Here is a 13,705-nt window from a genome sequence, read left to right on the forward strand (position 1 = left end):
GGAATTACATCAAATCAATAGATAAATTTGGAGAGTATTAGTATCAGCTGTGTGATTTGTCAATATTTTCAATGTTGACCAGTGTCTTTTGAAGAGCAGAAACTCTTAATTTTGACATTTACTTTATGAATTTTTTAAAATGAATCATGCTTTTAAGGTGTTTTCTAAAGTTTTCTTTATATAAGTGTTTTGTATATTTGTTAGTTTATTCCTAAATATTAATTTTTTGTTGCTTTTGTAAATGGGAGTCTCTCTTCCATTATATCTTCTATTGAGTTACTTTTAACCATTGAGTAAAATGCTGGTTTTAGTTCTGAGGTATACATATTTTTTCATGTTAAGGATGTATTATTCAGTTCCTAGTTTATTTAGTGTTCTCTTGGTTTGTTTGTTTTGCTCAATAGTGTGTTGAAGTTTTTCTGTCAAATTATATTCTGAAGTAATTGACCCATTTTACATTTTTACCAGTATTTTATGAAAGTTCCATTTATTCCACATCCTTGCCACTGTTAGGTATGATCAGTCTTTTTTTTTATGAGTGATATTTAAACAAATGTATAGAGATATCTCATTGTGATTTTACTTTGTATTTCCCTAATGAAATAATATTGACCATCAATTCACTTATTTGCCACTGATTTATTTTCTTTGGTGTTTGTTCTAGTCTTTCAATCTGGATTGCTTTTATTTCTCTTTTTGGCCTGGTGACATTGGTACTACAGCAATGAATAGAAGTGGTAAGGGCTGACATCCTTATCTTGTTCCTGACCTAAAGGGAAAACATTTAGTCTTTTACCATGAAGTATGCTATTACTAGATTTTTCACAGATACCCTTTAGAGTATAGGATTTAGGAAATTCCCTTCTATTTCTTGTTTGTTGAGAGTTTTTATTAGTAATGGACATTGGATTTTTTTAGATACTTTTTCTGCATCTATTGTGATGATCATAATTTTTCTTCATTAGTGTATTCATATGGTGCTTTATATTGATTGCTTTTTGAATGTTATATCAACCTTGCATTATAGGAATTAAAACCCACTTGGTCATGATGAATTATTTTTATATATCATTGGATTCAATTTCTTAAACTTTTGTATAACTGACTCCCTTTGCTATACACCTGAAACCAACACAACACTGTAAATCAACTATACGCCAATACAATTTTCTAAAAAGTAAAAAAAATCAAAATATTGTAGCAGAAAAAGGTAAGGATGTTTGATGCTGAGAGAATAAAAGTTGAAACTGAAAAAAATGTTTGTTTAGAATTTTTAATATGTTTTCATATGGGATGTTGCTTTGTAGTTTTCTTTCCTTTCCATGTCTTTGCCTGGTTTTGGTATCAGAGTAATGCTTACCACATAGAATGAGTTGGGAGGTATTCCTTTCTCTTAAACTTTCTGGAAGAGTCTGTGTAGAATTTGCATTACTTTTTCCTTAAATGTTTGGAACAACTCACCAGCAAAGTCATCTAGGACTGGAATTTTCTTTGTGGGAAAGTTTTTAACTACAAATTCAACTTCTGTAACAGAAATAGTGCTATTCAGATTTTCTATCTTCTTGAGTGAGCTTTGGTAATTTGTGTCATTCATAAAAATTATCTGTTTCATCTAACTTGTCAAATTTTAAAGGCATAAATTTGTTCCTAATATTCCTTTACTACCCTTTTAATATACGTAGAATTAATAGTGATGTTATTTCTTTCAGTTCTGGTATTAGTAATTTGTGTTTTCTTTTATTGATTAATCTATCTAGAGGTTTATCACTTTTATTGATCATTGCAAAGAACCAGCTTTTGGTTTCAATAATTTTCTCTGTTGTTTTTCTTTTTTATTTCATTGACTTATGCTCTAAGTTTTATTATTTTCTTGCTCTTTTGAAAAATTATTTTAAAAAATAATTATTTTTATTATTAACTTTTTCCCTAGTTTTTTAAAGTGGAAGCTGAGGTCACTAAATTAAACTTCTCTTCTAATATAGGCATTTTAGTGCTATAAATTTCCCTAAAAGTACTGCTTTAGCAGTGTCCCAGATTCTGAAATGTTCTGCTTTCATTTTGTTTAGTTGAAAATACTTTCTAATGTCCCTTTTTGTGTTTCTAAATATCCATGAGGTGTTTAGAAATGTGTTAGTTTCCAAATATTTGGAGATTTTCTAGGTATCTTTCTGCTATTGATTTTTAATTTAATTCCAATGTAATCAAAGAACATACTTTGTATTACTTAAATCCTTTAAAATTTATCAAGCCTTATTTTATGGTCTAGAATATGGTCTAACTTGGTAAATGCTCTGCATGCACTTGAAAAGAACGTATATTCTGTTATTGGGGGGTGTTCTATATATGCCAATTAGGTTAAGTTGGTTGATAGCATTGCTCAAGTCTACTATATACTTGCTGATTTTCTATTTGTTCTTTAACTACAGAGAGCCCTACAGACAAATTTTAGATTTCTCTCTCCTTACAGTTCTATCATTTTTTGCTTCATGTAAGGACTGTGTGACCCCTTTTCATGATGAAATTACTGTATTTATACCTGATAATATCCTTTGCCTCTGGAATATACTTTGACATTAATATGCCATTTCAGCCTTATTATGGCTTGATGTCAGCATGGTAAAATTTTCCATTCTTTTACTTTTAAACTATTTGTGTCTTTACATTTAAAGCATAATTTCTTGCAGGCAGTATATAATTGGGTCTTACTTTTTATCCAATGTGACAATCTCAGCTTGTTAACTGGGGCATTTAGACCATTTATAATTAGATTATTGGTATGGCTGGACTTAAATCCACCATCTTGCTATTTGTTTTCTATTATTTTAGTGGTTGCTTTGGGGTTTAGAGTAAACATATTTAAATTATCAGTCTATCTTCAAGTAATTTTATACTACTTCATGCATAAGAATTTTATAATAGTATACTTAAGATTTCTCCCCTCTTGGCTTTTATGCTATTGTTATTATACATTTACTAATACATGTTATCATCATCTCTACAACACAATGTTATTATCATTGTTTATACAGTCAATTATCTTTGTAGAGACTTAATAAGAACATCTTAAGTATTTACCCTTGTAATTACAATTTCTAGTGACTTTCATTCCTTTGTGTAGATCTGTAATTCTATCTGGTAACATTTTCCTTCTGCAAGATGGACTTCCATTTAACATTTCTTACAGTGAGTCTGCTAGTGATGAATTCCTTCAGTTTTTGTGTATCTGAAAGTATCTCTATTTGGCTTTCATTTTTGGAAGATATTTTTGCTGGATATAGAATTCTGGGTTGACAGTTTTTCTTCTGACACTTTGAAGACGTTACTCAACTTTCTTCTTGTTTGAATTGTTTATGACAAGAAAATATAATGTCATTCTTATCTTGGTTCCCCTGTATATAAGGTGCCTTTTTTTCTCTGGTTGCTTTTAAGATGTTCTCTATCCCTAGTTTTGATAATTTATGACATGCCTTAGTATAGTTCTCTTCTTGTTTCTTTTTTTTAGGGGATTCATTTAGCTTCTTGAATCTGTGGATTTACAGTTTTCCTCAATTGTGGAAAATTTTTTGCCTTTTTATATTCAAGTACTTTTTCAGTCCCCCATCTCTTCTCTCCTTTGGGCACTCCAATTACATGGTCTATGAAGTTATCCCATGCTTCACTGATCTCTTTTTCATCTTTTTAAAATTCTTTTTTCTCTTTGTGTTTCATTTTGGATATCTTCTATTGCTACGTTTTCACATTTATTAATCTTGTTTTCTACCATTAACTGTTTCCCATCTAGTGTATTTTTCATTTTGCACATAGTGGTTCAATGTATCTTTTTATATCTTCCATGTCTCTGCTTAACTTTCAACCATATGGAACATAATTAAAATAATTAATTGTTTTAATGTTTTTATCTGCTATTCTAAGATTTGTATAGGTTCTGTTTCAATTGATTGACTATTCTGTTCATTATTAGTTATGCTTTCCTGCCTCCTTACATGCCTGATTATCTCTGACTGGATGCCAGACATTGTGACTTTTACCTGTTAGGTGCTGGATATTTTTGCATTCCCTTCTTGTGCTGTGTTCCTAGATGCAGTTAAGTTACTTGAAAATAATCTGATCATTTTGAGTCTTGCTTTTAGTTTGTTAGGCAGGTTCAGAGCGTGCTAATCCTGAGGCTAATCATTTCCCACTACTGAGCAGGATCTTTCCAAGTATTCCACCCAATGCCACATGAATTATGAGATTTTCCAGTCTAGCTGGTGGGATCAGGCACTATTCCCAGTCCTGTGTGAATACCAGGCTCTATCCTTTTACTATCCTTCTAATCCTTTCAGACGGTTTTTCCCTTGTCTTGGATGCTCACATGCATATACTGAACAACAGTACTTTGATGAACACTTGAAGGAGGGTTTCCACAGTTTTCTTTCTGTGCAGCTTTCTCCTCTCTGGTACTCTGTTCTGGAAATTCTAGTTTCCCTGGGCTCTCAGTTCCATCTCCTAAACTTAGGGAATCTCCCAGGCTCAACCTGGGTTCCCCTTCCCTGGGCCATGGTCTCAAAACTATCTTAAGGCACTAAATATAAGGGGGCTCAACTCATTTGTTTTCCATCTCTCAGAGATCACTGTGCTTAGTTGCCTGATCTTCAGTAACTTGAAAACCATTATTTAATATATTTTGTCTTTTTAAATCATTTCAGGTGGGAGTATGAATTTAGTCCCTGTTATTTCAAATGAGCAAAAGTCCTAAATTTGTACTTTTATTTATTTTATTTAGAGCATAGACAAAATTAAAATTCAAAGTGAAACACTGACAGTTTGTGGAAATAACGATTGAATACTAAAGGGAGGGAGATATAGACAACTTCCTGATGCGTAGCTCTATTTAGCAACAGTACACTTCTTTGTTTACTAGCCTTACCACATACTGATATAGTCAACATCATCTGTACATTGTATGGGGCACTTAATCCTATGTAGGAAGCTCTGAATGTCCTCTGATGAGGTCCTAACACACTCCCCAATGGGATTCAGTGCCAGTATTCTTATGGAAAGATAAGATTGTGGCAGGGGAGTTGAATACCGAGATATGAATACTGCTCCACTTTCAAGAATTGTCTAAGGGCTATAGCTCTGTTTCCTATCCGCCTGAACTAATAGCTGCAGTAAAAATTAGCGACTGTTTTCAGTAACACAGAATAGCCTCAAGGAGGTGAAGAGATGGAGAAGGTGTTACTTGGGATGAAGTTGGGGAGAATGTCTAAAACTCACAGTGAGTTTTGAGTCTTGAGTTGTATTCTTCCCATAGAATTTTATTCTGGGGACTTCAGGTGAGAAGCCCAAGGGCTCCCACCTCATGTTTTGCTTGTCTAAGGACCAGAAAAGACTACTTGCCTCCCACCTACTAAAGATGTTGAGAATCAATTACCTGCTTGAAGCAATGGACAGGCGCTGGGACTGAACATGTTTCTTTTAGGTATTTGTCCCAGGTAAAATGACCTGTAAAGGAAATAGAAATCTCTATCACAGTCAACCTCCTAAAAAATGTTTTCAGGTTGTAACCTACACTAAACATTAGGCTATTTTCAGACTCGTCTGGAGCATAAGAAAACTTATTTTGCCCTGTTTGGGCTCAAAGGAGTATTAAGGGGAAGAATCAAGGTGACCTGAGTGGATCATTTTAGATCAATGTTTTTAAACCATGGTCTAAGATGACCTGAGGTGTTTTTCATGTCAGTCCCTAAAGTGATCCAGAATGCTAGAGCAAGTCATACCAGTGTCTCAAAGAAGTATCCAGGAAGCTCATGGAAAACAGAACAGAAGAGGCAGAAAGTGGGTGAGGAGATTCCTTCTGAACAATCCGACTCCTGTAAAGGTTCTTTATTGCCATCAAATGATTGCTTTTAACACCTAATGTGGTTGAATCCTACCATCTCAGCTCAGAAAGAATAAAGAAGAGACTATCTTGAGACATTGGGTAAGAGGAGCTGTCGAGGGCAGGAAAAGCCAGAATGAGTGAGATTATACTTGAATCCTCACTCTAAAAACTGTTTCTCTCTCACCCACCCCTAACCCACTCCTATCTCTGCCACTGTCGCATTGCTCTGAGGTGCAAAATGACAAAGATCTGTTAATTTAGAGAAAAGTAGATCCTCAGAAGCATTTCTGATGACAGTAACTAAGAATACGTTGGGAAATTTACAGAATCTTTTAGCCTCTTGAAGTGGCCTTAGGGCCTCTCCAAGTTTGAGGAACACTGTGCTAGAGAAACAATCTTTAAGATGACACTTATTGGGGTCAGGGAAAACATTTTAAGGGATAGGCTATTAAAGACATATCTTACTGGACCACAAAAGATTACCAAGTTCTTTATTAAAGATTAAATCAATTACGAATCTCCCTCTAATACCCACCTAGAGGTGACCCCATGATGGAGCAGGGAAGGTCCCAGAGACTCTCACAAGCTAAAACACTGTAGCAAACCAGCATTTCTTGAAGCTTCCTCTGCAGTGGAGCAGCACAGGGCCCCTTTGGGCCATGCAAAAAGCACAAGATGCTGGGAATAAAAATGAGTCACTGAATGATGAAGTCTAAATCACTCCAAAGATGATGCCAAGACTTTATACTCTATTGACTTTATAGCTTCTGTTTTAAAACTGGTTCCTTTCCCACCATCATAACCAAGCCAAATAGATTTGGCCAGAAATCAGTCAGTTCTGAACTATCTCATGCACTGGCCAATGATTCATCATCTTGAATAGACAGTTAGCCCATAGGGTAAATGAGATGGGTATTTCCTGGAGTCAAGATTTAAAGAGCGGGGCTTCCCTGGTGGCGCAGTGGCTGAGAATCTGCCTGCCAATGCAGGGGACACGGGTTCGAGCCCTGGTCTGGGAAGATCCCACATGCCACGGAGCAACTGGGCCCGTGAGCCACAACTACTGAGCCTGCGCGTCTGGAGCCTGTGCCCCGCAACGGGAGGGGCCGCGATGGTGAAAGGCCCGCGCACCGCGATGAAGAGCGGCCCCCGCACCGCGATGAAGAGTGGCCCCCACTTGCCGCAACTAGAGAAAGCCCTCACACGAAAACTAAGAGACCCAACACAGTCATAAATAAATAAATAAAATAAATAAATAAAGTATTAAAAACTATTAAAAAAAAAAAAAGAGCAGAGAACACTTGTTCCATAAAAAAAAAAAAAAAAAAAGATTTAAAGAGCTTATCAGAATTTAATAAAGCGTTTGCTCTTAGCTGAGATGGCTCTAAAACAAAGACCGAATACTTTCATCACTATTGGCTGTTAGAAAAAGAAAACATTAAAAATTATTTTTCCATTCTTACAAATAAATAAGTCAAATAGTAAGTCTTGGATTTGACTAGACTGCAGCTCTTGAACTCTAGCATGTATAGCAGCACTGCCCACTAAAACTTTCTGTGATAATAGAAATGTTTTGTATCTGTGCTGACCAATAAGGTAGCCACTAGACACATGTCACTACTGAACACTTGAAATGTGGCTAGTGTGAGTGAGGAATTAAATTTTAAATGTTATTTAATTTTAACTAATTTACATTTAAATACCTACATGTGGGTAACAGCTACTGTATAAGGAAAGTGCAGGAAGAGATTTGGTCAGTCCTGGGTTGCTTGTATAAGTTTGCGTTCTGACCAAAAGCATCGAAAAGACTTTGGCTTTAGGAATTATAGCAGCATTGGGATACCAAAATAATTAGGGTATGAATTATAGTTCTCTATTACACATATCAATTATGGTAACCAATCCTTATTATATAGGTAAGAAACCTCACATCTTCTACCATTTAGGGAGCACCCTATTACCAACTGAATGAAAAGGAATCTCTTTGTTAAAAGCAGTTCACCCACTGTTGAAGGTTCACTAGCTTGAACCATACCTAGATTAGTATTTTCTTAAATTTGACTGCTTAGGCTATTTATAGCTTAGTCCCTTATTATCAGGTAAATTGCCAAATAATTTTTATTGACTCAATAAGAATATCTGAGCACCTATTACAGTGTCCCATAATGAAGCCAAACATCACGTCTACCACATCACCAAGCACTAAAATATCACAAAAGAAATAGGACAGGCAATAAAGTATAGATCAGGGGTTGGCAAACTTTCTGTAAAGGGCAGACAGAAAAAAATTTTAGCTTTTTGGGCCATTCAGTCTGTGCCACAAATACTCAACCTGTACGTTGCAGCATGAACACAGCCACAGACAATATGTAATTGAATGGGCATGGCTGTGTTCCACTAAAACTTTATTTATAAAAACTGGCAGTGGGTTACATTTGGCCCCCAAATAGTTGTTTGCCAACCCCTAAGATATAATGTTGATTCTCAAATGCTACTTACCATCAAAATCTCCTAAATAATTTTTCTTTAAATACAGTTCTGAGACCCATCTTCAGAGGTCCTCATTCAGTAGTCTCTGAGTGTGGTCTGAGAATCTGTATTTTCAAAGGCTCCCTAAATAGTACTGATTAACTTCTATGCCTAGAAACTAATAGTGTAATTGAAAGAATGATACTGAGAGTCAGAAGATGCTGGTTAAAGTCCTGTTTCTATAACTAACCATCTTGAATAAATCACTTAATCCTTCCAAGCATCAGTTTACTCATCTGAAAGACAGAGACAATATCCCACAAGATTGTACACACACTCATTCATTCAATAAATATTTATTAAACTCCTTCTAAGTGCAAAAGCACTGTGTTAAATGTTAGGGGAACAAGACAGACATGGTTCCCAAATTCATGGAGCCTGCAGTTTAGAGATAAACAGAAGTATTAAATAAATAATAACACAAATAATCTGGCATAATTATGATAAACTTAAGTTAATGAGGTAGTACAGGTTGCCCTGAGAATGCAGAACAGGGAAATCTAATCCATACTTGGGTCAAGGATTACTGTGAAGATTAACATTATTAACTAATATTTTATAATTTACAGAGTCATCAATTATTCATTCAACTGATGTTTGAGTATCCTCTATGTGCCAGACACTTTTTCTAAGTGCTAGGATAAGCAGGAGGTCCCTGCCCTCATGGAATTTACATTCTGGTGCATGATGAGGCACAATTAATCCACAAACAAATAAATAAGGTAATAAGTGATAAGTACTTGAAGGAAATAAAATAATGCGATGTGACAGATAGAGACTGGGAACCATCTTAGGTGGTGAAGTTATGGACAGATGCTCTACACAGGAAACATCTGAGCTGACACCTTACAGATGAGAGAAAGACAGTCATCTCATTTGTATTGCTGAATAGTGCTTATGAAAGTGTTTTATAAACTATAACAAACATACCACATGATAGTTACATTTATTATTAGGAAATAAGATCCCTGCCCTGAAGAGACTTACAAACTGCATAGAAGTACCTTAAAAAATTAGAAGTCCCCTAAAATGTAAAGCACAAGAGATCCACCAGCTGAATGCTTTAATCCCTTTCTCTAATATTCATTCATTCAACAAATATTTATTGTGCAACTACTACTATATGCCAAGCCCAGTTCTAGGCACAGGTGATACAGAGAAGAACAAAACAGCCAAAATCTCTGCCCACATGGAGCTTACATTCTAAGGGGGAAGAGAGACAATAAATAAATAAACAAATAAATACAATTCAATTGGTCCAGAAGGTAACAGGGACACCAGATAATAACTGTACAGTTTCTGGCCCTTTTCAAATAAAGAAAAAATAAAGCAAGGTAAGAGGGAAAAAGAGTGCTGAGAGTGTGTGTGCTGTTTTAAGCAGGATGGTCAAGAAAGGCATCTTGATGAGGTGATATATAAGCTGAGATGTGAATGGTCCCTCTAGCCTCTGCTTAAATAATTCCAATGATGAGAAACTCATTATTTGGCTATAGTTCAATAGCACAAATGGATAGATTTTAACTGTTAGAATCAGCCAAAGTCTGCCTTCTTCTAACCTTTACCCACTGGTCCTAGACATAATATATCTAATCCCCTAAATATGTCCCAAATCCCTCAACTGCTTCTAATTTAACATGGTTATGTCAGGTACCTCCATTCATGCTGGCTATTGTTCTGTCCACATTCCTCTACAAGAACTCTACTTTGTTCCACCTAAAGTGTGGAACAAATTCTTAAGAGCAGTAAAGACAATCATAGTCTTTAGACCAGAAATTGGACTCCAAGATTACTGCCTGAAAAGTGTTCCATTGTTTATGTGCACCATAATTTACATAACAGAAGTATTTGTTAAATACTATTGATGGTCATTTAAGTGTTTTCTAATTTTTGATGTGTATCTTGGTGTACATATCTTTAACACCTTTACGATTATGTCCTTAGGGCAAATTCCTAAGAGTGGGATTAATGGTCAAAGAGTATGCACATTTTATGTTTTGATACAACAGAATTCCTACCAATAGTGCATAAGAGTATGCTTCTTATATCCTTGCTAAAACTGTTTTAACAATTTCTATAATTTTGATAATCTTATCAGTGAAAAACAAAACACTGTTATACTTATATTTGCAATTCTTTGACTACTAATACAGTTGAAGATCTTTTTAGCCTTATTAGTTTATATTCTGTTTTTGCCATTTTTCACTGAGGTATTCTTTTGTTTTCTCACAGATTCTAAGAGTTCTTTGTAGAGTGAAGATATATTAGTCCTTTGTCATATATGTTGAAGACACTTGTCTCAGTCTGATAGGATTTGCCCTTAAATTTCTCAGTCTTTTATTTTATGACTTCTTGATTTCATATCATGCTTTCCTCACTTCAGTATTATAAAAATAGTAACCCATGTTTTCTTCTAGGATTTCTAAAGTTTCATTTTTTTACATTTAAATGTTTGATCTATTTGGAATTTGTTTTGTGAGACAAATGAGGCAAAGATGCAGCTTTCCTTTTCACTTTTGTTCAATAAATGTGCTTCAGCTTCACTTATTGAACAAATCATCTTCTCCCCACAGATCTGAAATGTCACCTTGATTATATATTAATTTCTTATATACACTTGGATCTATTTCTAGACTCTGTACTCTGTTCCTCTCATCAGTTACTCTCTTCCAGCACCAGGAGCACTTTGTTTCATGTAATTTTACAATCAATTTAAATAGAGCAAGTCCTTTTCATAACCCTTAACCCTAGGTTTTCTTGGCACTGTCAAATGATTACTAAGTTTTGGCATATCCAGCACTAATAAAACCCAGTTATTCTAAAATGTCCAAAGCTAAGTTTATAAGATACACAGTAGTTCATTCTTAAAACACGGTCCATAGGCCTTTTAGTTCAATTGCTTGACCTTTTTTTAATGGATCATCTAAACATAAAACACCAAGCCAAAAAAAGAATTTTTACTTTACCTGTCTTCCCAAGACAAATCCCACCATTCCCAATCTCCTATAACATCCTATTCACACCTTTATTTCCATACTCTCTACATCATATTATCATAATTATTTATGTAAGCTCTTTATGGATTGAGGATATCTTTTATGAACTTTTAAAAATCTTCACTGTTTAACCCAGTGCCTGAAACTTAACAGAGGTGCCATAAAAGTTTGAAAAGTGAGTGAATGGAAAGAAGCAAACCAGCAATAGTCCTACTCTTTTCTGGACTAGTAACATCACATCACACCTGGGAAATTAAATGTTCTGGGAGCTATACTTTGAGAGGGATAGAACAAAGCAAAGCCTAAATGGTGACCTAAGTGATGAAGAGACACAAAACCATGTCACATGAGGACCAGCTGAAGGAATAATGAACATTTAGCATGAATAAGAAAGCAAAGTCTCAGAGCCATTGCTTCATCCATCCATCCAACAAATATTTATATTGTGTATCAAAGCACTGTGCTGGAGATACAACCATGATCAAAATACTGTTCTTGCCCTCATAGAGCTTCAATCTATTGAGGGATAGAGACTAAACAGCCAACTGTAATAAACTGTGATAAGTGCTACCCTTGGAGATGCAGTGTGCTACAGGAGGGTTTGTGGAAGGATTCCCACGGGAAGTAACTGCTAAGCTTCTAAGTTAAAGTATAAAAGGATAAGCAGGGAGTCAGCCAAAGAGAGAGGGAATTCTTTTGTTGTTGTTGTTTCGGACAGAAAGAAAAGCATGTATGAAGGCCCAGAAGTGAGAAAAAGCAGTTCTAAACCTGAATCTTTTGGTATGGCTACTGGGTAGATAGATAGTTTAGAAAAGAGGTTGTCGATAAGAGCAGTGTTCAGGTTTCGGAGAGTCTCATATACCACACTACTGAGAAGAGGAAGCACAAAAGGGTTTGTGGGAGGAGTCACTGTCTGCAGTGTGAAGAATGGATTGGAGGAGGGTAAGGCTGCAGGCAGAAGACTAGTTAGGAAGATTTTCTAATAATCTAGGTATGAGATGATGGTTGCTTGAACTAGGAAAAGTAACAGAGTGGCAGTGAGAAAGCAGCCCTTAGAGCTGCTTTCAAATAACTAGAGGCCGGTGAGTGAAAAACCGGCTAAACCTATACCATAAGGCTCTAAAAGTTATAGGTAGGACTAATAGAATTGACAAAGAAACAGATTTTGGCCCAATAAATATTTGTCTAAATATAAAGTGAGTTGCTTGGGGAGTTTAAGACAAGACATTTTACAAGAAATACAAAATGCTGGATTTTGAAATGCTGAGTCAAGTTGGATTATTTTAAGCCCTCTTCCAAACTCTGAGATTCTAAAAATCTACTGAATTTTCTTTCAGTTTGGTATTTGGGACTACTCTCTATGCTTGATGGACAAAATGAAATATGCAAGATTAATATATCAGAGGCTATGCCTGGCTGTACTACCTCTACTCTCACAAGGAAAAACATACTTTCAAATTTTAATATCACTTTATGTACTTCATGTTAAATTGAGTATCCACTTTTCACAATTCCCTGTCAACAGAATAGGTTGTTCACAACATACTTTAAATGTCACTGAACTAGAATTGTTATTATCATTCACATTAGCAACAAACCCCAAAACAGCAGCAGCTATCACTGAGTGCCTTCTGTTTGCCTGCACCATGCCATACTATGTTCAATATTTCCCCTGTTAATTATAACCTGAAAAGTAGGTTTAAGTAAGATGGGTTTTATTTAGGCTCAGAAAGATTAAGCATTTTTCCTGAAGTCACAAAACTGGTAAGTGGGGAAAAGGAATTTGAACCAAGGCCTGTCTGATTCTTATGTCCATGCTTTTTACCACACACCAGTACCTTAGAAAGCTTGAGGAAAGTTTTAAGGAATAATAAAAAGTGACTATCATTTATTGTTTATCAAGTGTCAGGCCCTTTACCTGCATTATTTCATTTCATTCATTTCTTCAGCTCATATTCATAGAATGCTTCACTTCAAAGAATGTCACAAGATTTGACTTAAAGTCTGAGGATAGTCGCTGAACAAATGAAAATAATAATCCTCCAAAGTTGAAAAGTATTTGAGAGTTTTTAAGATGTTTTCACATCCATTAGCTCATGTAATCTTCTTAACAACCCTGTGAAGTAGGTAGAATGGGATTATTATCCCCATTTACAAATCAGAAAACCAAGGATTAGTGTCACAAAGTTACTAAGTGGCAAAGTTGGCTTTCCTAGTCTAGTGTTCTACTACTTTATGTTACCTTCTTTGTCAGTGGGCAATGAAAGTAATATGTTACTGGAAGAAAAGGAAAGAGGGAGCAAACAGAAAATGATAA

General features: G+C 35.3%; 1 protein-coding gene across 18 annotated transcripts in view; it reads right to left on the reverse strand.

Annotated features, from left to right (window-relative positions):
- The window catches only part of SCMH1 (Scm polycomb group protein homolog 1), a 200,242-nt gene that overhangs the window by 126,995 nt on the left and 59,542 nt on the right, over positions 1 to 13,705 (reverse strand). For 12 of the 18 annotated variants that reach the window (XM_057546802.1, XM_057546798.1, XM_057546793.1 and 9 more), the window contains one exon: positions 5,417 to 5,487. The exons of 3 other annotated variants lie outside the window; for them this stretch is intronic. Coding sequence is in view for 11 of the 15 variants with exons in the window: in XM_057546793.1 (XP_057402776.1) it covers positions 5,417 to 5,487 (71 nt within the window). In the remaining 4 variants the exon portion in view is untranslated. Of the gene's footprint in view, positions 1 to 5,416; positions 5,488 to 6,401; positions 6,523 to 13,306; positions 13,505 to 13,705 lie in introns of those variants that run through there. 3 more of the 18 variants (XM_057546763.1, XM_007164671.3, XM_057546749.1) reach the window with 3 other exon arrangements.

The sequence above is a fragment of the Balaenoptera acutorostrata genome, chromosome 1 (genome assembly GCF_949987535.1).
Source record: "Balaenoptera acutorostrata chromosome 1, mBalAcu1.1, whole genome shotgun sequence".
NCBI classification, from domain to species: domain Eukaryota; kingdom Metazoa; phylum Chordata; class Mammalia; order Artiodactyla; family Balaenopteridae; genus Balaenoptera; species Balaenoptera acutorostrata.